At 34.5% G+C, this 27,332-nt stretch overlaps 1 protein-coding gene across 10 annotated transcripts; it reads left to right on the top strand.

Moving 5' to 3' along the window:
* Window positions 1-1,183: 1,183 nt before the first annotated feature.
* LOC127719842 (pre-mRNA 3' end processing protein WDR33-like) lies at window positions 1,184-27,332 on the top strand. 10 transcript variants are annotated; one of them, XR_007990508.1, is made up of 7 exons: window positions 1,184-1,284; window positions 5,762-5,884; window positions 8,386-12,056; window positions 14,780-14,949; window positions 18,592-18,746; window positions 21,473-26,231; window positions 26,476-27,332. XR_007990508.1 is itself a non-coding variant. In XM_052226150.1 (7 exons), exons 1-7 carry the CDS (start codon window positions 1,266-1,268, stop codon window positions 22,444-22,446), a joined length of 4,920 nt encoding a protein of 1,639 aa, XP_052082110.1. In that variant the 5' UTR covers window positions 1,184-1,265; the 3' UTR covers window positions 22,447-27,332. The 10 variants fall into 10 exon arrangements, 5 of the variants coding, with proteins under 5 accessions (XP_052082110.1, XP_052082109.1, XP_052082107.1 ...); XR_007990506.1 differs by having other exon boundaries at window positions 26,416-27,332; XR_007990504.1 differs by having other exon boundaries at window positions 26,352-27,332.

Below are 27,332 nucleotides of genomic sequence, written 5' to 3'. Positions count from 1 at the left end.
CTGAGATAAGCAATGAAGCAGTAATTTTCACTAATGAAAGAAACTTGTTTCTCACTTTATCCAGTTTTCGTTTGATATATAGTTTTATTTTCTATTATTCAAGTTGAAGAAGCCAAGACGTTTTAAAAACGAATTAAAGAAAAAAAGGTAGCCAAGTGCATAGTTCTTTCAAACATATTCTTTTATCGCTGAGATGCTGTCTCGTCATGCCAAGAAATTGCCTCCGTTGAAATTTTGCAAACATCCCATAGAGCAAATTACATGGATGATTAATATTGACCATTTGGTATATGGCCGTGTTCTAAGCGACACGTACTTGCAGGTCATAAATTAATTTGTTGAATGAAATCAAATCTTTAACTACTAATAGGTGCCGTAGGAGGTCCAACGGAATTTTTAGCGAGGATTTCTTGGCATGTTATGTTATTTTAGGAATATTATTTTTAGTTTTTTTCTTTTTGCCGCATGCTACCTTTTAATGTTATGGAAACGGCAAATTGGATATAACTAGTATATCGTTTTATGTTATTCTAGGAATATTGATTTTTAGGGTTTTTTTTTATACGATACGGGGAAATTGGACTGGCGTAATCGCCGTTTACATGTAGGTCCGTGATTTATAAGATTATTTCTGGAAATAGTCAGTAGGTCGACAATCGAATAATGAAGGGGGTAGGAAGGGGTACGATCCCGAAATCTCGAATTAAAAGACACAAAAACCCGTAGTCCCGAATTAAAAAACATGAAATCCCGTTTTAAAGGTCCTACCGCCCCTCTATAATGTCAAAATTGGATTACGGGATGTTCTTTCAAATTTTAAGGTAAAAGAAACATGGACAAAAACTAATCCATGCAGGTTTCATATTATTGATATTTTGTTTATCTGTATAAAGAGAACTAATAAAGTTGGGGGAAATGGGGAAATGAATACCCAGACAGGAAAAACAAATGACTATATTTCGTATTTAATGCCCATAAACAAATACACAAAAAAAAATCAGTGTCGAAATTTTAGTGAGGCAATTGCCTCACTTGCCTCAATGGTAGTTACGGCCTTGTATATACGTCCTTGCAAAGAATAACTAGGCTAAAAGTATAAGGCTAATGTCCGAATTATTGTACGTCGTGTCACCGTTTTCGTAACTTGTAGTTTTCGGTCTTCGGTCAAATTATTTACTGCGAAGCTACACTTAATGGGGAATTCGACGGCAGCGATTATTGCCGAAATTTGTACCATTAAACCAAGGCATTCTTGTTAAAGCATAATGTCTTCTGGTGCATCAGGTAATAATTCATTGACAAATCAACAGGAATATGTATCTTAGCTGTCTGATAGCTTTTTAATGAACGCACAACGTCAGCTTGTAAAATTTACCATGTGGTTTCTGTTTGCGTGCAACGCGTTCTTGTTAACTTTTGTTTTTTGTTAATCTTTTAAATAAGGGTCTTCACATCGAGTTGTTGTAGCTGGTTAAAATTGATATTCGATTGTGTTTCCCTTTTTGCTTTCAGAGTTAGAGCTTGTTTTTATTGGTACATGTATGTTTGTTGCTCATTGAATATTACAAATCAATATGTTAAAGATGAATCAGGGTCTGTTCGCCCTGTCAGATTTATATTTTCCCTTGCTGTATGGTACTGGCTACAATTATGATTACTTTGATAATGTAACAATAATCAGAATGCTAGGTTGGGTTAGGAACTGATTAGTTATGAAGTAACAATGATATTTGTGTCTACATTTACTTTGTGGTTTTCAAAGTATTGTTATGTCAATCCAGTTTAATGTGCTGGGAATTAAAATATATTCAGAGGTTCAAATTAGCGGTGGTCCGAGGTCTTCGACCTTCCATTTTTGCAGTCAGACTCTCGTTTTGGTTACAAGCTACGGCCGACGGACCTTTGGTTTGAAAGAAAATAAATTAAACTTTGCCGACCTTTTTAAACAAAAATTTCCAAACAATCTCAAAATTTATTTTCATCATTATTATTCATGACAGCAATGTTCATTTTGTTCAACCGCTAGCTTTATACCGAAAATTGCCAACTAGTTATGTGTAAATCCGAGTAAAATCGTATCTGACTGACAAAACAACATTGAAAAACATTGGATGCCATAAATCGGAAATGAAGAAAATAACAAAAAACAATTCTGATTCCGTAGCGGATAAGGGTAATTCTGGGCTTGCCGATCAAATACAATGAAAAAATAATAATTCCAGGCAGTTGACAAAATACATCTATGATGATAAAATATAAACACTAGAATTGAAAACCAAAAGATATATTGAAAAGAAAGAAAAAGTAGGAAATATTTTTTTACAGAAACTCAAAATTACTTTTAGTTCATAAATGTATTACATGTAGATTTTTGTATAGTGTAAACGTATTACTACAATTCCAAGAGTTGATGTCTTCTCAATTTTAAAGGACCAGTACAAATCTGGAAGTTTCTTATCTTATTTTCACAAAGGAACTAATGCATTATAATAGTGCAACTAAATATGATACACTTAAACCAGAGACATATATACACATGTATATACGTCTCTGCTTAAACAGCTTTGAATTTGAACTGTTTTATAAAATGGTATAAGTAGTAATAAATTACCAATAGTTGAGACAACACACCCACCCATGGTGACACCCTCCTCAATAACAAAAAAAAAAGATTATCTGAATTTATAATATACAAGACAATTACAATTGTTATTAAATATTTTAGTGACTTTGACAATGAAACAAGATGACCTAACACCAACAGCACATTAATTTTGTTACTTGTATCTTACTATGTTAGGAAATATTTCAAGTAAAAGTAGGACCTGGAATTTAGGTTGTGGACCTTTCAGTTTGGAGTGTCAAAGGTCCTGGACCTTCCAGTACCAAATGTTAATTTGAACCCCTGTATATAATGTTTGATATGTATATAAAATATTAAAATAGAACTTGAAAACTCTTAATTCTTTATTAATTCAATGATACAATATTTGCATACAGATTGTATATTATAGTTTTAATAACAATTTCATAACACAAACAGGTCCAGAGATTTCGAAAAGTTCAATTGTGCAGACATATTATCATGGTTATATTCACAAAACTAGAAAAAAATTTGGTGGAAAAACACTGGGTACACCCTGTCACTTAAATTCTCAATTTTACTACATGAATTCATATATTTAAAATTGGTTAAGATATTATGACCCATTATATTTATTTAGAAAGAAAACCCACTTTTGGTTAGGATGTAATGGATCTGATTTTGAAACAAAATTAAATTACATCCTCTGTGGATACATGCATGCATGTACAAGTTCACATTATTTTAGTCCTGTCAACTGACTAGCATTTTGCTTGTGTGACCCGTGAATTTACCAACTCACCTAAGGTATTTCAATGCCCGTTCCGGTCATCAAATAACTTTGGGATTTCAACTAACCACCCATTTTCACTCGTATTCTAGTGCCATTGACAGGAAATTTGATATTCTTCCTGGAGAGGAAGTTTGATAATTTGCTATTAATTGAATAATTTACAGCATTCAAAACATAATTTTGACACGCTTTTGATTGAAAGGTAATAATTTGCTAATTATTTTGTTAATTGTACCCCAGAAAGGTTGAAGCCAGTCAAGCTTGGCATACAATGGTATGTCCTGATTTATAAAATTTGCGGTTTGCAAATATCAATTATCCTTTTAAAATTTTTTAAAACAAGTATGAACCTCTTTATACACATATTTTTTTTGTAGAGATACAAGTCCCTTAATTATTTTTAACCTATTTATTTTTGTATTTTTTTATTTATATATTTCCATAATGCAGGTACCAGCATTTTCATTTTCAGAGGTTGACAGGTACGGGCTGTCAAACTTGGCTTTTGATGCATCAATATTTTGCGAACTTCGTTTATATAACTGTACAAAATTTGAATCTTGATATTTTTTTAGTTTTGAGTTAAACGCATCTGAAGTTTGAAAATATAAGCATGATAAGCATATGGGATAATTCAGCAAGGAAACTAAAGTTTGTTAAAAATTTGATATATCTATCCTAACAATAATGCAATGTAATTGTAGACACAATTATATTGTTACGTTCGTATATTTAGTCGGTTCCTAACCAAACCTAGCATTCTGACAAGTAGTCTCAATGTACAATAACTTCTTCTTTTTGTTCTGTTTTCAAGGTAATCTTGGCCTTGTTTTTTTGCCCTGGGTTAGTTTAGGACATGATTCATATTTTGTTTTGTTGTCTTGTTGTATAATGGTATAATATATTATTTGAATAGATTATATATTGATGTATTGGCACAAGTTATAATGTGTTGGAATTTCAATAAAGAGCTTGAGTCATGCTAAACATGCTAAAAATGTAATTATATAACAAAAAAGGGAGAATTTTTTTGATTACCAATGAGACAACTTTCCATTAGACTTTAGAGTTAAAAAAAAATAAAGATTAAAGCAATTATAGGTCACAGTACAGCCTTCAACAATGAGAAAAACCCATACCGTATAGTCATCTATAAAAGGCTGTGACATGAAAAATGTGAAACAATTCAAACAATAAAACTAAAGGCACACTTAGTATGTACAAAATGTTGATAAGGTCTATTTATCTTTATTGATACAATCATAAACAGTTATACCAAGACCTAACATAGTGCTTCACATCACACACCATTCATGACCTAACATAGTGCTTCACATCACACACCATTCATGGCCTAACATAGTGCTTCACATCACACACCATTCATGGCCTAACATAGTGCTTCACATCACACACCATTCATGACCTAACATAGTGCTTCACATCACACACCATTCATGGCCTAACATAGTGCTTCACATCACACACCATTCATGACCTAACATAGTGCTTCACATCACACACCATTCATGACCTAACATAGTGCTTCACATCACACACCATTCATGACCTAACATAGTGCTTCACATCACACACCATTCATGACCTAACATAGTGCTTCACATCACACACCATTCATGACCTAACATAGTGCTTCACATCACACACCATTCATGACCCAACATAGTGCTTCACATCACACACCATTCATGACCTAACATAGTGCTTCACATCACACACCATTCAAGACCTAACATAGTGCTTCACATCACACACCATTCATGACCTAACACTATTAGTATTATTTTAGAGAGAACTTAAGATCTTAAAATGTTTTAATAACTATCAATACATGAAATGGACCATAGTACAAAATGTAGAGTACCAAAAACACAGGTGCATTAGGACGGTACTCCCGTCTTGAGTCCATCATAGTCCCTCCCCCTAATTATAGTAAATATCTTTTTTCTCTATAGTTAACATTTATCTAAACAGTAATATGCTGTATACTTACAGATTTTATAAATCTTAGCTATCATTGTACCACTCCACTATCAACAAAGCTAAAGATTGCTAACTTCTTTCCAAAGAATTAGGGAAAGGTGAAAATGATTTTGCTAACAACAGATTTTCCCCAAAAATTGTTGGTCAGTCAGTGAAATCATTGCAGTTTGTTTTACCAATTCCCTACAGTCTTTTGATGAATTTGTCTGTAATTGTACTAGTGAAACCATTATCTTCAAGACTTTCAACATAAAATTCAAAGGTGTTCAGTGGAAAGCAAGCGATATAATTCAGTGTGTGCATTCTTGATACTTACATGATTGGTGAATTTTAAGTTTCGTATCTTAAAATTTAAAGTCTAATTTTATTATTGTTTTTAGGAGGCTATGCGACAGCAGGAGGAGGAGCTGCCCCACCCCCACCACCACCCCAGGGATCTGGAAGTTATTCACAATATCAGCAACCAGCTAGTGGATATTCCTCCGATAACTATACATCATCAGGTAAACATGAATAATTCATTTCATTCAGATTGTCAATGAATTTCTGTTATTATATATGGTTTTACAAAGCACCTGCTCAAAAAGCATTCCAATGACACAACAAAACAAAAAAGGCATCTTGATTTAATGGATTGATTTTTTGCACTAAATTTTGTAAACAAAAAAGAAGATGTGGTATGATTGCCAATGAGACAACTCTCCACAAGAGACCAAATGACACAGAAATTAACAACTATAGGTCACCATACAGCCTTCAACTATGAGCAAAGCCCATACCACATAGTCAGCTATAAAACCATATTTTAAGGAATACATCTTTGTACTAGTTTTTGAAGAAAATTATTTTGGCTTTGAAAGAAAAAACAGAGTTAACACCCTTGTCGTTAATGTATATTACGATATATATTAACATTTCAATAAGACTGAGTTGTAAAGTGTGAGCACTTCTTTGATTTATCAGGCAATAAATAAGGTTCAGGTTGCCAATACATGTACTTAGAATTTTCTACCTGTTGCAAGAACTTGATATTTTCATCACACATTTCTCCAGTACTACTGTACATAATAACTTTATACCGGTATTTGGTCCACAGCTTGACAGTGATGAGTTTCAAATGCTGTTCTAACTTGTCAGAAAACTACTTTCTGTTTGCTTTTCATTTTTATACCACTGCAAACAAATTTTTGCGTTCGTATAATGCTATCATGTCAGCGTCGTTGTCGTCGTCATCCGACGACACATTTGGTTTCTGGTCCATAACTTTAGTTTAAGTGAATGGATCTCTATGACATTTTACCAGAAGGTTCAATACCACAAAAGAAAGGTTGGGATTGATTTGGGGGGTTATGGTACCAACAGTTTAGGAACTAGGTGCCAAAAAGGGACCAAATACAAGCATTTTTGTAGTTTCTGGACAATTACTTGTGTGAGTGTATGGATCTCTCTGAAATTGTACCACAAGGTTCCATATCACAAAGGGAAGGCTGGGATTGAGTTTGGGGATAATTGCCCCAAATGTTTAGGAATTAGGGGCAAAAAAGGGGTCAAAACAAGCATTTTTCTAGTTTCCAGACATTAACTTGTGTTTAAGTGTATGGATCTCTCTGAAATTGTACTACAAGGTTCCATATATACCACAAAGGGAAGGCTGGGATTGAGTTTGGGGGTATTTATGAAAGGGGGGGGTTCAAAAAGTTTGGGGGGGATTTTTATTCAATTTTTTTGGAGGGTTCATACTTTTTTTCTTCATGATTATTCAAAATTTCAAATTTTTTAGGGGGATTTTTTTTTCTCATAATTTTTTGGTTTTATTTCCTAAATATTTTCCATTTTGACATTGATTATTTCTGATTTTTATATAAAAGCAACAAATACTGATATGGCAGGAGATACACACCAAACAGGGTGTGTAAATTATTATATAAAAATTAACTAAGTATTGTGCAAAAGCACAGTATTGCTCAATAGCAAGAAATCTTCAATTGCACAGTATTGCGCAATAGCAAGAAATCTTTAATTGAACAGTATTGCGCAATAGCACAGTATTGGGCAATAGCAAGTAATCCTCAATAGCACAGTATTGCACAATAGCACAGTATTGTGCAAAAGCAAGAAATCTTCAATTGAAAATAAATACAAATCTTTTAACCAATTTCAATGGGATTAATTTAAAGTCTTTAATTTTTGGGGATTCTAACCTTGTATTACTATTTTGGATATTTGGCCCCATTTTTAAATTGGTCTACATTGAGGTCCAAAGGGCCCAAAATTAAACTTTGTTTGATTTCACCAAAAAACTGAATTATTGCGGCTCTATGATATGCTGAATCTTATTGTGCATTTAGATTTTTTATTTTGGGCCCTGTTTTCAAGTTAGTCCATATTAAGGTTTGAAGGGTCAAAAATTAAACTTTGTTTGATTTCGACTAAAATTAAATTTTTGGTGTTATTTTATATGGTGAATCTAACCATGTTGTTAGATTTTGGATATCAGACCATACTAGGTAAATTAAATGTCCCATTTCAAATTTTTAAGATTTTGACCACATTTATTTTGTGTCAGAAACCTATATTATGTCATAAATTTGATCACAATCCAAATTCAGACAGTATCAAGCTACTGAGCTTGAATATTGTGTCCAAACTTGCCAGGGTTCAACCTCTGCGGTCGTATCAGGCTGCGCTCGGCGAATCATTTTATTTCAATGTTGAATGAAATTATATTTTTGTCACACATTTCTCCAGTACTTCTGAACAGAATTATCCCATATATATATGGTCTGCTACTGAATAATCGCCAGCATCAAATTTTTTTTACCATTTTGTAAATACTTGTGCCAAGTTCTATGTTTCCCCCTCTTTTCAGGTCACATTTTGTTCTTTTAAAATAGTCTGCTTACATTGAATGAATATAAACTTAATGGAATATTAGTTGCAGGATGATTGAGTCTTTATAGTTAAATCATTATATTTTTAAAAGAATTTTCAATTTATTTTATAGGATACAACTATTATTCATCTAACCAATATCAAGGACAGCAGCAACCACCCCAGCCACCAGTTCCACCCACGACAACACAGACCCCGTCACAATATTCTACATCAGCAGCATCCTATTCAACATCATCAGCACCACCACCAACAACACAGTATTCAACAGCAGCAACACCAACAGACTCACAGTACTCAACATCACAGAGTCAACAATATTCAACAAGTGGAAGTAACACACAACCTTACTCTCAGTATAATTATTCTCAATATGGCAATTATACTCCTGAACAGTATCAACAGATGTGGGCCAATTATAACCAGTATCAACAAAGCTCTAATACAGGCTACCAACAAGCAGGCCAAACTCAACCAGTAACGACAAGTAGTACTACTCCTACTCAACAGGCACCTACTCAGGCTACTGGATACCAGCAACAAAGTCCTGCAAATCCACCATTACCGGCAACTCCCACAACTCCTGGTTACCCAGCAGCCAGTCCAGCAAGTCAGCCTAGTTCAATGCCAGGAGCTGTTCCTACAACCAATGCAAGTAGTACACCGACTAGTGGACAACCTTATCAACAAGGAACAGGGTATCAAGGATCTAGCTACCCACCAACAGGCTATCAGCAGGGAAGTAACTGGTACCAACAGGGACAAGGCAATTATGGGTACCAGTCTAGTTCAGGCTCTGGATACCAGCAAAGCACACAGCAAGGAACAAATCAGCCACCACCTCCACCAGATAAAACAAAAGAGCCAACACCAGAAAAGGCTACTTCATCTTATCAAGGATATCAGCAGTCAGGAGACAGTTATGGCTATCAGCAGTCTGCTCCAGGATACCAGCAAGCGAAAGGTACTGAAAGCTATTCACAGGCAGGAAATTACCAGTCCCAGAGCAGCAGTGGATACCAAACTGCTCCAGGCAATACAGGATACCAGCAGGCACAAGGGGCTTCTAGTTACCAATCAGCACCACCAGTAGGTACAGGATACCAGCAGCCACAAGGTTCTTCTGGATACCAAACAGCCCCAGGCAGTACAGGTTATCAGCAGGCACAAGGGTCATCTGGTTACCAAACAGGACCTGCCAGTACTGGATACCAGCAGCCTCCTTCATCAACTGGTTACCAAACAGGACAAGGAAGCACTGGATATCAACAAAATCAAGGAAGCACTGGATATCAACAAAATCAAGGAAGCAGTGGATATCAACAAGGACAAGGTAACACTGGCTACCAGCAAAGTCAAGGAGGAACTGGATACCAACAAGGACCAGGTGGATACCAGCAAGGGGAGGTCAAGGGAAACACAGGATATCAGCAGGGCTCAGATGTCTCTGGGTACCAGCAAGGATCTGGTCCTGGAGGCTACAAACAGGACTCTACTGATTATCAGTCCAGCTATCCCAAAGATCCTGAAGGATATGGCAGTCAGCCACCAATCAGTGGTTACAAGGACAATAGTTCTGGTTACAAAGATAGCAGTTCAAGTTACCAGCAAGATGCTAGATACCAACAAGGGAAAGACAGTAACCAGCCTGGAAGTAACTATGACTACCAACAGTCAGGTCCTACTACTGATTACCAACAAGGACCAAACTGGAATCAAGGTGACACAAAACCAGCATCCAGGTGGGGAAATCAAACTGACACAAAGCCAGCATCCAGATGGGGAGATCAAAGTGACACAAAGCCAGTGTCAAAATGGGACCAAGTTGATCCAAAGCCAGCATCCAGATGGGGGAATCAAGGTGATCCAAAACCAGCATCAAAATGGGATCAAGTTGATCCAAAGCCAACATCCAGATGGGGGAATCAAGGTGACGCAAAGCCAGCATCCAGATGGGGGAATCAACAGCCGGAATCAAATTATGACAAACATGGCCCAAGTCCGGAAAATTATTCTCCAGGAAACCTAGGACCAGCAGTACCGCCAAGTAACCAGAAACCAGGATATGGTGATTATCAACCGCCACCACCAGCCAGAACTACAGGCTTCAATCCTGATAATTTTCCAGCTGATGATATGTATGACGAAGGTCCGCCAGATACCAGTGACAAACCATTTATGACAGGCATGGTTCCTTCACAAAGAGATTATTCAAGAGATGATGATAGATTTGATCGCAGAGGACGGGGAAGAGACTTCAGAGGTGGTCGGGGTGGACGTGGTCGTGGTTATGATGGAACTGATGATCGTGATAGTTTTGGACACCGAGGTGGTCGTGGTGGACGAGGTGGTAGAGATCAAGACGATCGTTTTGATAGAGGCAGAGGAATGGGTGGTGACCGTTTTGCAGGTCGTGGTGAAAGAAGGGAATCAGAAGACAGATTTGAAGGACGGGGCAGAGGTAGAGATTTTGGAGGAGGAGGACGTGGTCGTGGTGGATTTGGACATGATGATGTGGTGAAAGGAGAATTTGACGATAATAGAGTAAGAGGGAAAAGTTTACTTGGTGAATTTGCAAGTGAAAACAGAGGGAGAGGTGGAGACTTTTTTGGTGATAACAGAGGGAGAGAAGGCGACCTAATGGGAGATAACAGAGGGAGAGGTGGAGATTTTATGGGAGATTCTAGAGGCAGACCTAGGGACTTTGGAGATAACAGAGGAAGAGGTGGTTTTGGTGGTGACCGAAGAGGTGATCATAGAGGTGGATTTGGAGGTGACAGAAGAGGTGGATTTGAAAATGACAGAAGAGGTGGATTTGGAGGTGACCATAGAGGTGGGTTTGGAGGTGACAGAAGAGGTGGATTTGAAAATGACAGAAGAGGTGGATTTGAAAATGACAGAAGAGGTGGATTTGAAAATGACAGGAGAGGGGGATTTGAAAATGATAGGAGAGGTGGATTTGAAAATGAAAGGAGAGGTGGATTTGGAGGTGACAGAAGAGGTGGATTTGAAAATGACAGGAGAGGTGGATTTGGAGGTGACAGAAGAGGTGGATTTCATGGTGGAAGAGGGAGTGGAGGAATGAATGAGAGGGAAAGTTCTTGGGACAATTCTAGGGACAGAGACAGTTCAAAGGACAGAGAAAACTCTGGTTCAGTTAGAGCTCCAAGTAGGTCATTTGGTGGAAGGAAGGACAGTTTTAATGATAATGAACATAAGAATAAAATGGACATTGTTAAGGAGGACAGACAAGCTAAACGCAAAACAGAAAATGTGTCTTCTCTTGTTGAAGAGAAAAAGTCTCAACCTCCTGTCAAGATAGCTAAAGTTGACCCTCTAAAGCCAGATAAAGAGAAGAAAGAAGTGAAAGAGGAAAAGACAGATGACCTGAAGAAAACAGAAGATGAGTTGAAGAAAATAGATGATGAACCAATGGAAAGCAAAGGCAATTATTCCGATATTGATGAAGCGGAACTTGACAAGAAGATTGAGGCCATGAAACAACCATTGTACTGTAAACTCTGTGAAACTAAATTGAACAATGCAACACAAGCAAAACAGCATTATGAGGGCAAACCACACATGAAGAAAGTCAGAGCATACAAAAATCAGGCAGCACTTGACGCCACATTGGCAAAAATAGCAGCTAAGAAGACTGGCATTCCGACTGATGAAAAGAAAACTGCTGAAAGTGAAAAAAAGAGTGAAGGAGAGAAGAAAGCCAATGAAGTATCACAAAAAACTGAGAATGGAGAGAAAAAGGAAGCTGATACAAAACCAGGGGTATGTCTTGAATTTATATTGTTAAAAGTAATAACTTGAATAAGTAAAATGTAATACCTGGGTATTTGATGAAGACATGTGGGGTGGACACCAATCAGACAGCAACTGTTCAATAAATGACAGCAAAAAAAGAACTTCAAAAGGTCACAGTATTGTTTCAGATGACATGACTACATGTTCCAAACACTAAAAAAAAAAATGAATGAAAATTAGAAAAAGTCTCTATAAGGTTTGGAATGTCAACAATTACTGAAAGGAAACAAACTTTCAGAACATGTTTTTTTTAGCAGTAGTCAGAATTTGTGACATAACATGACATCATCAACATTATGCTGGCGTCTTTCAAACAAAAAAAAGTCAAAACCTGAGAACAAAAAATTTGTTTTCAAATAAGTAAAGACAGTTTTATGCTATCAAATTAGATACATATTTATAACTTATATTTTGAAGAACATAGCCCATAATACCGGTAACATACTTAGGGTCTCATATTTGCAATATTGGGAATACTGGATGAAAACTGAATGTTGATTTACAAATTTTTGGAGAAATTAAGGAATGAAATGAAATCATGCATAAGTTGATAAGTATTGATACTTTTTTGTTTATGGATCTAGTCTACAGACATATGAAGGTGCCCTAAGTAGAGATACATTGAAATGTTCTTTAAAAAAAATTCTGGGGTCCTGGCTTTTTTCCTATAAAGAAGCTCTGAAATTGAGGAAAGATAAGAAAATTTGACTTAAAACTATTAAAACAGATTTTGACAAATTTTTGTAAAAGCATCAATATATATATGTCATTTTTTATACGCCCGTTTACGGGACGTATTATGGTATACCGTTGTCTGTCTGTCAGTCTGTCGTCAACATGTCAGACATAAACTCAAAAACGCTTAAACCAATTTGCATAAAACTTTGGTGAATTGTTTATATCTATTGACGTGAGCTCCCTTTCGTTTTTTATAAATTTTAGATTTTACGTTTCAAAGTTATGGGGGTTTTATTCATTAAAAAAAAGGGGGATTTTCCAGTTTTCGGACAATAACTCAAGAATGCTTTCACCAACTTGCAAGAAATTTTGGTTAATTGTTTATATCTATTGACATGAGCTCCCTTTTGATTTTTATAAATTTTAGATTTTACGTTTCCAAGTTATGGGGTCTTATTCATTAAAAAAAAGGGGGATTTTCCAGTTTTCGGACAATAACTCAAGAATGCTTTCACCAACTTGCAAGAAATTTTGGTTAACTGTTTATATCTATTGACATGAGCTCCCTTTTGATTTTTATAAATTTTAGATTTTACGATTCCAAGTTACGGGGTTTTATTCATAAAAAAAAGGGGGATTTTCCAGTTTTCAACAATAACTCAAAAATGCTTTCAGCAGTTCTCATGAAACTTTGATGAATTGTTGATATCTATTGATGTAAGCTCCCCTTAGAATTTTATAAATTTTAGATTTTACATTTCCGAGTTATGGGGTTTTATTCATTTAATAAAGGGTGATTTTCCAGTTTTCAGACAATAACTCAAAAATGCTTTCAGCAATTCTTATGAAACTTTTGTGAATTGTTTATATCTATTGATGTAAGCTAAAATTGAGAATGGAAATGGGTAGTGTGTCAAAAAGACAACAACCCGACCATAGAGCAGACAACAGCCGAAGGCCACCAATGGGTCTTCAATGCAGTGAGAAACTACCGCACCCGGAGGCGTCCTTCAGCTGGCCCCTAAACAAATATGTATACTAGTTCAGTGATAATGGACGTCATACTAAACTCCAAATTATATACAAGAAACTAAAATTAAAAATGATACAAGACTAACAAAGCCAGAGGCTCCTGACTTGGGACAGGCGCAAAAATTAGCTCCCTTTAAAATTTTATAAATTTTATTTGTTTATAGTCTGACAACAGATTTACTAAGTATTGCGCAACAGCATAGTGTATTTCACAACAGCAAGAAATCTTTAATTGAATATAAATTCAATTCATATAACCAATTTCAAGTTCTTTGACTACATTTATTCAGAATCCTATAATATGTCAAATATTTAATTACAATCCAAATTCAGACCTGTATCAAGCTTGAATATTGTGTCCATTTTTGCCCCAACTGTTCAGGGTTAGACCTCTGCGGGCATATCCAGCTGCGCTCAGCGAAGCAGTTTATTTTCAAAGGAAATAATTATGTTATTGCTATGTTTCAAAGCATTCAGAAAATATTAAATTATTTCAACAAATGGCATTGAATTACTTTAGTTTGATCATAACATGTTTTGAATTGATAAAAAACAAATGTCAAAACAAGAATTTTCAATATTCACTCTCTGCTATAACCCCAAAATTTAACATAGGGAATTATACTTTATTGAAGATGTCAACTTTAGTGATCAATGGATTTACATAAAATACTGTGGATTCACTAGTATTCGTGGGATACCAATTTTCGTTGATTTCGTGGGTACAGGTAAACTATGAAGTTAAATGTTCAACGAATGACAAATTTCCTATAGGCTTGTATGCATACTTTGGCGAAACCACGAATTTAAATATCCATGAACATGTAAGTTTTCCTTAATCCACAAATATTGGTACCAACGAAAATAAATGAATCCACAGTATTACTTAGCGAAGTTTTTTAAAATAGAATTGCCGCTCTTGAGGCTGTCTTTGTAAAGAATTGATGTTGTTTGTTTATGAATACTAAATGTTTTTGTAGGATATAAACTTTCCAGATTGTTGCGATATATGTGAGATGGCATTCCAGCACCCATCAATGGCAGAGGCCCATTTCAAGGGTAAAAATCATAAAAAGAAGATGTTAAAGTTAGAAGGCAAACAAGATGTTGGATTTGAACTTTTAAAGGAAGATGCTCCACATATTTCCAAGTAAGAATGTATAGGAATGTTTAAGACATTTAATTGGTAACTTCAACCAAATGAAAATGGTGGCAATGTCTTGCACACAAGCTAATAATAATACTCCAGGCTTGAAAATTGCAGAATGTGTAACATTTTTGTGCTCTCAGTGTATCAATTTTTTGTTTTTATACCCCATCTATGATATGTAGGGGCTTTATGTTTTCAAATCTATGCATCGGTCATTCTGTAAGTCTGCTATTCATTAGTTAATCTCATATTAGGTTATTGTTTTGGTTTTTATACGACTGCAAAAAAATTTTGTGGTCGTATATTGGTACATGTATGACATTGGCGTTGTCATCTTAGTCGTCCGAAGACACATTGGTTTTCGCACAATAACTTTAGTTTAAGTGAATGATCTCTATGAAATTTTACCATAAGGTTCAATACCACAAAAGGAAGGTTGGGATTGATTTTGGGGGTTATGGTACCAACAGTTAAGGAATTAGGGGCCAAAAATAAGCATTTTTGTAACTTCCAGACAATAACTTGTGTTTAAGTGTATGGATCTCTCTGAAAATTATACCACAAGTTTCAATACCACAAAGGGATGGTTAGGATTGGCTTTGGGGGGTTATGGCTCAAACCGTTAAGGAATTCGGGGCAAAAAAGGGGAAAAAACAAGGGTTTCCTGGTTAATGGACAATTTAAAAGCAGTGTAAGGGAGGTAATCCAAAAACAAAATTGTACAATGTTGGATTGCCTCCCTTACACTGCTTTTAAATTATATATTTAAGACTTTTATGAGGTATTTAAATTTGGTAATTATGGTTGCAAACTCCATTGGAAATTTGAATTGAGATCATGACCATATCTTGAGGGAAAGAATTTTTTTTTGGAAAAAGGGGGGGGGGGGGGGGGGAAGGGAAGTGGGATAAAAAAGAAATTGTGGGTGGGGGGGGGGGGGGGCATTTTTTTTTCACATCAGATTTCAGAAATAATAAAGAAATTTCTTCAAATATTTTTTTTTTTTTTGCAAAAAAAGGGGGGGGGGAGGGGGTTGTTAAAAAAATTTTTTTTTTTGGGGGGGTCAATATGCAACAGCATAATGTATTTCACAAAAGCAAAAAAAAAGGGGGGGGGAGGGGGGTCAATTTGCAACATCATAGTGTATTGCACAAAAGCAAAAAATTGAATATAAATTCAAATCATATAACCAATTCTAAGTTCTTTGACTACAGTTATTCGGTGTCAGAAACCTATTTATATGTGTCAAATATTTAATTACAATCCAAATTCAGACCTGTATCAAGCGCGAATATTGTGTCCATTTTCGCCCCAATTGTTCAGGGTTGGACCTCTGCGGTCGTATCCAGCTGCACTCAGTGAAGCATTTTATTGGTAGTTTCCAATGAATTTTAGATGGTCACATCTACTTGAAACAAAGTTCACATTACATTTTATAAAAAAAAAAGGAGATGTCGTAGGATTCTAAATGAGAGGACTATCTACCAGAATCCAAATGAAGTGGATATTAGCAACTGTAGGGCACTGTATGGTTTTCAACTGTGAGCAAAACCCATACCTTATACTTAGCAAAATCAGAATAATGTGTCCTGGTAGGTGATTAGTATTTTTATACGACCGCCAAAAAATTTTGCGGTCGTATATTGGTATGAAGTTGGCGTCGTCGTCGTCCGAAAACACATTGGTTATCGCACTATAACTTTAGTTTAAGTGAATGGATCTCTATGAAATTTTACCATAAGGTTCAATACCACAAAAGGAAGGTTGGGATTGATTTTGGGGGTTATGGTACCAACAGTTAAGGAATTAGGGGCCAAAAATAAGCATTTTTGTAACTTCCAGACATAACTTGTGTGTTAGTGTATGGATCTCTCTGACATTGTACCACAAGGTTCCATATCACAATGGGGATGATGGGTTTGATTTTGGGGGTAATTGCCTCAAAATTTTAGAAATTAGGGGCCAAAAAAGGGGCAAAAAACAAGCATTTTTCTAGTTTCATGACAATAACTTGTGTGTAAGTGTATGGATCTTTCTGAAATTGTACTACAAGGTTCCATATCACAAAGGAAAAGCTGGAATTGAGTTTGGGGGTAATTGCCCAAAACGTTTAGGAATAAGGGGCCAAAAATAAGCATTTTTCTAGTTTCCACACAATAACTTGTGTTCAAGTGAATGGATCTCTCTGAAATTGTACTGCAAGGTACCATACCACAAAGGGAAAGCTGGGTTTGAGTTTGGGGGTAATTATATTTAACGTTTAGGAATTTGGGCCAAAAAGGGGCAAAAAAACAAGCATTTTTCTTGTTTCCAGACAATAACATGTGTTCAAGTGTATGGATCTCTCTGAAATTGTACTGCAAGGTACCATACCACAAAGGGAAGGCTGGGATTGAGTTTGGGGGTGATGAATCATAAGGGGGTTCAAAAAATTGGGGGGGGGGGATTTTTTTTTCCTTTTTTTCCTTTTTTTTTCTTTAAAATTTTCCATTTTAAATTGGTTATTTCTGATTTATATATAAAAGCAAATAATAATAATACGGTTTGAATAGGTAAATTAAAAAATTTTAAGTTCTTAGACCACATTCATTCTGTGTCAGAAACCTATGCTGTGTCAAATATTTAATCACAATCCAAATTCAGTGCTGTATCAAGCTTGAATGTTGTGTCCATACTTGCCCCAACTGTTCAGGGTTTGCACCTCTGCGGTCGTATCAAGCTGCGCCCAGCGGAGCATTTTATTGGGGACTGTAATCATGTGAGCTATATAGCTAGCATGTTTAAAGTCCAGCTGAGGGTTTGGGTGTATCAAAAGCAGGATTTATATCCATCTCACATTAACTTGTTCTGGTCCTGAATATGCATTTAATTTGCCACTGGACGTTAAACAGCAATCAATCATAATTTTTTAAAATATTTACTTTCATAATTTAGACTTGTCGTTTGCAATTAATTGCTACTTTGATGCACATTATAAAATTGAGTGAAAGTTAATTATGGTGTCTATTAAGGACAAATTTTTTAAGACAAAGTTTAAACAGTAAAGGCATCATAAGGCCACTTTTTGGCCCCTTGAATTTGAAAATCAAAAAGTAATATAAATATACGAAATATAAGACAATTGTCTGTTTTTGTATTTTTGTATTGAATTTAGTGCAAGAGCAACAAAACAGCAAAAACTGTTGAAATAGCCTCATTTTGAGATCTTGTCATTCATATTTAGAGCCATGGCTTTACCCACAAAGATATTTGGCTACAAGATTAGTTTACAATGATCTTAATATAAAGGCATGAAAAATTTAACTATTTTTGCAATTTCAGGGACCAAATAATGGCCCATATCAAACCTCCTCCTTTTTACATGAAAATTATAAGAAATTATGGTAGAAAAATATTGTCTTTCTGTTGCTGTAGAGCTACAATATTTCTTCTCTGTTATATACTTAAATAACTAAATTTATTGTTTGTTACTAAGTACAAATGTACCAATCTCACTTTATTCCCATTTTCAATATGTTGCATATATTCAAATTAAATTTCCAATTATCTTCAGTAGAATAATATCAAAATCTACAAATGCCAGCTGAAAGAGATTTTTTTTAGAATTGTTTTGATTAATTTTATGTGGTCTTGTTTTTGTAGGGAAGTAGAAATATTTAAGTGTTGTTTATGTAATCATCAGACAATGTTTGAAGACAATATATTTGAACATTTAAATAGTGAAAAGCACAGACAGAAAGCAGGACGTGGTCCTCTGCCTGTGTATGGGCCTGGTGGAAAAATAACAATGACAAAAGGTAAGGTTATAGTGGTTAGGCAACACATTTATGCCACTCAACAATATGTGCGTGTAATGCACTGCCAATCTTCATATTTCACGAGTACAGATTTAGCTACCTATTTCAAAATATTGATTTTATTGGGTAAAACGTTTTCTGTGTTTACAGAAATAAATTGATTTTAATTCTTCAGTTGTCAGAAATTGAGGGAGGGTCTTATACAGAAGTCTAAAGTTTAAAGAAAATATTTGTAAATGAATAATACAGTTCTTTTGTGATAAACGATAGATATAAAGGAAAACAGCTAATTACCAAAAATATTACCACAACAGACCAAACCAACACTTGACTTGAAACCGACCGTGTGAGACCCTTAGGGGTAGTCAAGGTTGTTAAACTCTCCTGTAGTCCTGAGAAAAAGGAGACGTAGAAAAAAATATAACAACACAACACATGATCCAGATAACCTAACATGATACAGGCACTAAATGCCCTATGGTTAACTAGTTATATGTATGCACTAACCTGCAATTCTATTTATTAGTCCCCTACGGACGAAGTCGAAGGGGACTTTAGGTTTGCACTCTGTCCGTCTGTCTGTCTGTCTGTCCGTCTGTCTGTCCATCTGTCTGTCCTTCCGTCAGTCTGGCAAATCAGTTTTCCACACTTTTTTTCTTCATGCTTGAAGATATTTATTTGATATTTGGTATATTGTTTTATCATGACAAGTTACAGATCAAGTTTGAATTTTGTTCTGGTCTGATAATTTTGTGCAGAGTTATGGTCCTTGGACTTGGAAAATTCACTCAAATATTCAGTTTTCTGCACTTTTTTTCATCATTCTTGAAGATATTGATTTAATAATTGGTACATTGTTTTATCATGACAAGTTACAGATCAAGTTCGAATTTTGTTCCGGTCTGATGATTTTGTGCAGAGTTATGGTCCTTGGACTTAGAAAATTCACTCAAATTATCAGTTTTCCACACCTTTTTTTGTCATGCTTGAAGATATTGATTTCATAATTGGTATATAGTTTTATCATGACAAGTTACAGACCAAGTTTGAATTTTGTTTCGGTTTGATGATTTTTTGCAGAGTTATGGTCCTTGGACTTAGAAAATTCACTTAAATTATCAGTTTTCCACACTTTTTTTCGTCATGCTTGAAGATATTGACTTGATATTTGTTATATAGTTTACACCATGACAAGTTATAGATCAAGTTAGCATTTTGTTCCAGTACAATTGATTTTTAACCGGTAGGGGACTATGTATTGCCATGCAAAACTCTCAGAATGCTTGTTGAAATACAAATGCAACATGTAATGAACACTTGACTAAGGATGAACTCCTTTGAATATTTGAATTATGTTGTATAGAAAGGTGAACACCTAATTGGTTGCTGTCATGGTCAATTTATTCACTCCATTACCTGAAATTAATTTTGTCAATAAATGTTCACTGTTTGACCTATAGAGCGACTTTTAATTACTTGGCAAAAAATTTGAAATTAATCATCAGAGTTTGTATTCTGTATAGATAAAGATACACTGTGAAATAAACAATGTAATTCTAAAATTTGAATTTTTTATTACTAAAATTTTGAATATGTATAGAACTCTAACTATAGTTTGACAATTGGTAGATGCTGATAATATAATAAACATGATAGAAAATATGACAAAGTTTGGTTAAGCTTCCAGTTACAAAAGATGACTAAATTCTGATTATGTTCTCACAAAACTTACTGCTTGAATAAAGAATATTCAGACAGAGTAAAGAATATTCAGACAGAATAAAGAATATTCAGACAGAATAAAGAATGTTCAGACAGAGTAAAGAATGTTTAGACAGAGTAAAGAATATTTAGACAGAGTAAAGAATGTTTAGACAGAATAAAGAATATTCAGACAGAATAAAGAATATTGAGACAGAGTAAAGAATGTTTAGACAGAGTAAAGAATATTCAGACAGAGTAAAGAATGGTTAGACAGAGTAAAGAATATTCAGACAGAGTAAAGAATGTTTAGACAGAATAAAGAATATTCAGACAGAATAAAGAATATTCAGACAGAATAAAGAATATTCAGACAGAATAAAGAATATTCAGACAGAGTAAAGACTGTTTAGACAGAGTAAAGAATATTCAGACAGAGTAAAGAATGTTTAGACAGAGTAAAGAATATTCAGACAGAGTAAAGAATGTTTAGACAGAATAAAGAATATTCAGACAGAGTAAAGAATGTTTAGACAGAGTAAAGAATATTCAGACAGAGTAAAGAATGTTTAGACAGAATAAAGAATATTCAGACAGATTAAATAATATTCAGACAGAGTAAAGAATGTTTAGACAGAGTAAAGAATATTCAGACAGAGTAAAGAATATTCAGACAGAATAAAGAATATTCAGACAGAGTAAAGAATATTGAGTAAAGAATATTCAGACAGAGTAAAGAATATTCAGACAGAGTAAAGAATATTGAGTAAAGAATATTCAGACAGAGTAAAGAATGTTTAGACAGAGTAAAGAATATTCAGACAGAATAAAGAATATTCAGACATTTGAAGGTTTATTATTTAGGATAAACAACTCACTTTTTCAGAGGACAGAAAATATAGAGATTGTTTATTATCATTTTAAATATAAAATAGACAAAGATCAAGAAAATATGTATGCTTATTGTTCATATTAGATTTTAACTTACATAAATTGTATTTTATTTATTTAAATTTTTTTTTTAGATGATGGACCAAGTTTGCTTGGACCAGGTCCACCTTCAGTGCTTGGTCATGGCCCAAGACCACCAGTAAAAAAGGGACCAGGACCACCATCACTCTTAGATTTAGATGAACCACCTCCTAGAGCCCTGTTAGACTTGAGACTTGCCAGAGGGGGTCCTAGGAGACCTAGTATAGAACCTGGTCCTGGAATGATGATAGATAACCCTCCATCTAATAGGTCTCCATTATTTGATGGTCCCCCAAGGCGATTTGATGGACCAAGGGGTCGTGGTGGTTTTGATGGACCTAGAGGTCATGATGATTTTGATAGACCCAGGGGTCCTTTTGGAGGTGATGGACCTAGGGATTTTGATGATTTTGATGGGCCAAGAGGCACTAGGGGCTTTGATGGACCTAGAGGCCCTGGGGGCTTTGATGGACCAAGAGGTCCTGGAGGCTTTGATGGACCAAGAGGTTCTGGAGGCTTTGATGGACCAAGAGGTCCTGGAGGCTTTGATGGACCAAGAGGTCCTGGGGGCTTTGATGGACCAAGAGGTCGTGGTGGCTTTGATAGACATAGAGGACGTGGTGGCTTTGATGGACCAAGGGGCCGTGACGATTTTGATGGACCTAGGGGTCCTTTTGGATTTGATGGACCTAGGGACTTTGATGATTTTGATGGGCCGAGGGGTCGTTTAGGATTTGATGGACCTAGGGATCGTGGGGGTTTTGATGGACCAAGAGGCATGTTTGATATGCCTCATGATCGATTCCGTGAACCATTCAGGGAAAGACCTCCTTTTGATCTTATGGAAGTTAGTGATGAAGAAGTGGACCGTGACCCAAATCCCTTCAGAAGTTTGGAGAGAAGAGAAAGAAAATCCAGAAACTTTAGGAACTTTAACCCAGATAGGAATGATGATTTGCCATTTGACCGTCGCAATCGTAGAGGTCCAATGGGGCGAAGAAATTCAGCAGATGAAGAAATGTCATGAATCATATTGTCATCACAGACAAGTGTAGTTGAGTCATTTTACTGTTTATAGTACCATTCATTTATACATCAGCCATAAACATACATCTCAAGTGACCATTGTTCAACTGTTCATAAATTAATACTGCATTCCATAGGTAAAAAGAAAAATGCATTTTTGTCTTTGAATGGTTGAATTGATACGTGGGAGTTTTTGTTTAATCATTCTGGATTTTTTATTGAAGTTCATGATTTTATATTTTTGTACAGATTTATTCATATATGTTTGACATAGAAATTGGCTCATTTATTTCACAGAAAAAACAACTGCATTCATTAAAATGTTTACAATAATTAAGACATATTTTCATCTGAGCAGTGCTATAATGGTCACTTGTGTCATGTCAGATATTCTTTTGTTACTTTATACTATAACATAATGTGTGTGTATGTCTCTGTCTAGTGGAGTATCAAAAACATAGTTTCATTTTTGTTAGTTCATCATAGTTATCATTGTGGGATACTAAGTATCGTAGAATTCCTGGGATACTAAGTGTCGTAGAACTCGCAGGATTATAAAAATTGTAGAATTATCATACAACTCCTGTGATACTAAGTATTGTAGTTTTCCTTGGAAGTGGCAAACCATAAAAGTCTTCACTGAAATACAAATCTGGTATGGCTTAGACAATCAGATTCTAGAAAACTATTAAACAAGTGTATCTGAAACCAAGTACTCTTTAAAAGTTGGTATTGTAAATTGTCTTTTCTTCGAACTAGGTAAATGAATGACTCCACAGTATAAGGCATAGTTTGATTGGTCTTGACCAGAGATGAGAGAACAAGTACTGTGGATTCATTTATTTTCATGGCTACCCATTTTCATGGATTAAGGACAAATTATGTTTTCGTGAATATTTGATTTTGTGGTAGTCTACATACAGGTCTATAGAAAAATTGTACTTCGTTGAACATTTAAATTCGTTGTTCACCTGTATCCACTTAATCCACGAAAATTGGTATTCCACAAATAATAATGAATCCACTGTAGTAGATTTAAAACGTCAATCTCGCACATCCCCAAAATGGCTGAATCTTTGGCTACCTTTGGGGTTATGCATGAGTGCTATTGATATTAAAGTATTGTTACTCTAGGCATGTCACTAATTTTGATTTATACATTAAAAAAAAAAAGACTGGTATCAAATTACCCCCAGTGTGTAGAATGTTGCCTGGCCTTATACTTTTACCCTTTGGTCGACAGGATGATGGTTAAATTTCTAAAGCATATTTTAGGTTATTTTTATGCAAATTTATGGCTATTCCATTAAACTGGAAGTGGGAGGGTAGGAAAGGACCTCGAAATTCCATCAGCAACCAACATACTTTGAGGATCTTACATATTACCATAAATGACCTAAGACGAATGTTCATTTCCTACCCTGACATTACATTAAATCGAGAAACCCTTGAGTGCCTATTTAGATCATTTTCAGTTTTTGTGACCATAATGAAGTCTATATTCCAACATTTTCAATTTTTGTGACCATAATGAAGTCTATATTCAGGTTATTTTCATTTTTTCTTTTGTATTGAGATAGTTGGGTGTGTAATGATGGTCAGGGGATTACCGGTAGTTATTTTAACTATGTGTAATTTGACTAAACATATATCTTTACAATATAGGAAATTACACATACTTTGCTTTATATAGTAACAAAAGAATTGAGGATTTTAAAGTGGGATATTTGGTGTGTATGTATGGTTTTAATATACAAAGCTGATGTTAATTTTTGTTGTTGTTTGGGTTTTGACATAGTTGTACATTGTGTTATAATTCTGTTATGATTTTAAGCAAGCTGTATTAAATTGATGTGTTATCACAAGTTAATATTTACCAAGGCAGAAGGCTGAGGTGAATATTAATTTAGAATCTTCTATAATGAATGCATCTTGATTCTCCAAAGATATGGACATTTATTGTTTTTTATGCGACTCGTCGTCATTTTTAATGCTTGAAAATGTTAAGTGTATAATTTTGACTTGTTTTTGGTGAATATATGATTACATGTAAGAAAGGTAGATATATATATGTGAGTCATTAAGAAAGAAAATGTTCTTGTAAGTTTTTTTACTATTTAAAATAGCAAATAGCTTAAAAGATGGTTTATCATATGATAAGGGTCATTAATCACAAATTTTTTGTTTTGTTTTTAATTTTTGTATCTTAAATTAACGTTTTATTGAGGTGTAAATAAATGTCTTAAAGTTAGTTTGAACCTAAATTTACAGTTTGAATCCAAATTGTATAGTGCTTAAACATAAGAAACCATATATGGATGGTTATGTAATATTACACTTCGTTTATGTTAAAATGAAAATACATTGGGCAGATACACAGGAGACAGTATCCAAAATATATGTAGAAAAAAATCACACTACTGGAAAACACTTGACATATTTTAAAACAGTTCTTCAATATGTTGAAAGAGTTAAACCTGAATCGACAACTTGCAAGAGAATGATATACTGTAAATTCAGAAATTATTGCGAGGTTTATATTAATTTGAGTATTGCAATAATAAGAACTCGCATTCTCTTATTTGACAAATATATCTGTATTTTCCTGAAATCGCAATAATCAATCTCGCAATTTTTAGCTATTCTCAAAGAATGGCAATAATCAATCTCGTGATTTTTAGCCATTCTCAAAGAATCGCAATAATATCTGAATTTACAGCATACATACATAGTTTATTTTGTGAAATGAATTTTATTCCAGAAAATTTAAATCAATACAGAAAAGATGAGAAGCACTTCTTGCCATTTTAATAGAAAAACCATTAAATTTTTTTTTCTTCAAAAAAAATATTTCTGCTTCATTTGACCCCTAAGTACTTCACTGTTGATCATCAATACCACTCAGAACTGTGTGATCTTGATGTATATAAAATGTAATTACAAAAAGAATGTATGTACGGTTTTATTTTCATATTAGATGACATCATTAAAAACAACATAACTGAATGGTTATTTATCACAGTAATTAGAAATGGAAATTTATTTGTATGCAGCATTTTGTCAAATTGTAATAAATAAACTTCCATGTTTGTCCATTGTTCAACAGTTGCTAAAATTTCTTGAATTTACAGTATCTGTTTCTCGTAGCCTTTTGGTATGAGCAGGGGATTTTAATGTCTTTGTGGCGTTTGTGCCATTGTATTCATCAGAGAATGATAGTCAAAGAAGAAAACTATAAGTTTAATTAAAAGATACTAACAGGGCAATAAATAGTTGGAAGTACAGACAGTACCATGGCTAACAGAAGAGAGTTGCAGGAAAGACAAAAAAGTCCACAAAAATTGCAATAAAGTTCGGTCAGTACAAATTCCCAACAGATTTGGGATGAACTCTTAGCGCTTTGGAGGCTTAGAAATTTCTGCTTCATCTCGTTGTTTTTATTTAAATAATTATCATTTCCCTTATGAACATGATTGCATCTACCGTTTTGTAAAACATAAACAGTGGGAAAAATTATTTGGAACTTAGCACTTGATGTGGATATTTCTTTTTGTAATGTGTGTAGACTTCCAAGTCTGAGACATACCATGAACAATCAGTGTGATTGATGTACATCTGTTGTTCGGCAATTAGCCTATATTTCTTTGTATATATAACAAGATCTTCCTGTTTGAATGTGTGTTGTTAGTGTCGCACTAAATACAAATGGAAAAAAAAAAAAAAAGGTGTTTGGTCATGTGTTATTAGTGTAAGTGTCGCACTAAATACAAATGGAAAAAACAAGAGGTGTTTGGGTTTGTGTTCTAATGTTAGTGTCACACTAAACATAAATGGAAAAAAAAGGTGTTTTGTCGTGTGTTGTTAGTGTAAGCATAACACTAAATATAAATGGAAAAAAAACAAAAGGTGTTTGGTCGTGTGTTGTTAGTGTAAGTGTAGCAATTGATACAAATAGAAAAAAAAACAAAAGGTGTTTGGTCATGTGTTGTTAGTGTAAGTGTAACACTAAATGCAAATGGAAAAACAAGAGGTGTTTGGTCGTGTGTTGTTAGTGTAAGTGTAACACTAAATATAAATGGAAAAAACAAGAGGTGTTTGGTTTTGTGTTCTTAATGTTATTGTTACACTTAATATAAATGAAAAAAACAAGAGGTGTTTTGGTGTCTTAAAAAACCGAGAGATATTCCACAACAAATAAGTGACATACATCATGTACATGTATCTTTATGTTTAGATGCCCAAAGGACTTCTACATACAGTCGGTTAGCATGCTACATCTTTTTTATTCTATGCTTACTAAAATTGTCAATGTGTTCTTTTTTTTATGATGTGAATTATTCTGAGCTCTCCATTGGTTTAAGTTTAGCTATGATGTTCGTTTTTTGTACCCTGTTAATAGTTTTGCCAAGAAGAGGAGAACGACAAATAATCCCTTGTGATGTCAAACAGAAAATCAGGCAACAGATTCACCTCATAGTTTGCCTACATTGTCCTGAACATGCATAGATATTTGCTACTGGACATAAAGCAAACAATCTATAGTTAGCCTACATATTTCTTAAGAATCATCAAAGAAACATTGCAAACACCATTTTCCCACAAAAGACCATTTAACTTGAAATCTTTTACACTGCTCAGAAAATTATGTTTTACAATTAAATACTTTATGGTCTCAATTCTTCCTGTATACAGAGGTATAATCTATATGTATATGCAGCTAACTTGATTGGAATTCATGTTTGTAAATATCTACTTTCAATCTTTCATATTAATACTTGTTAACCATTTTTTTGCATCAATGGTACACCATTACCATTTGTCATATAAACCTGATTTAGGATTTCTGTTTCATTGTACAACATTGATTAATAAAGTGTTGTTATTATA

The sequence above is a fragment of the Mytilus californianus genome, unplaced genomic scaffold, assembly GCF_021869535.1.
Source record: "Mytilus californianus isolate M0D057914Y unplaced genomic scaffold, xbMytCali1.0.p SCAF_11, whole genome shotgun sequence".
Classification (NCBI taxonomy): domain Eukaryota; kingdom Metazoa; phylum Mollusca; class Bivalvia; order Mytilida; family Mytilidae; genus Mytilus; species Mytilus californianus.
This window is presented reverse-complemented; position numbering and strand designations above follow the sequence as displayed.

What these genes read in the sequence shown, in the direction of transcription:
- LOC127719842 (XM_052226146.1), top strand. An exon ending in AAGCTGATACAAAACCAGGG is followed by an intron (nt 12,057 to 14,779) that starts GTATGTCTTGAA and finishes ATGTTTTTGTAG; the next exon opens with GATATAAACTTTCCAGATTG. An exon ending in AAAAATAACAATGACAAAAG is followed by an intron (nt 18,747 to 21,472) that starts GTAAGGTTATAG and finishes TTTTTTTTTTAG; the next exon opens with ATGATGGACCAAGTTTGCTT.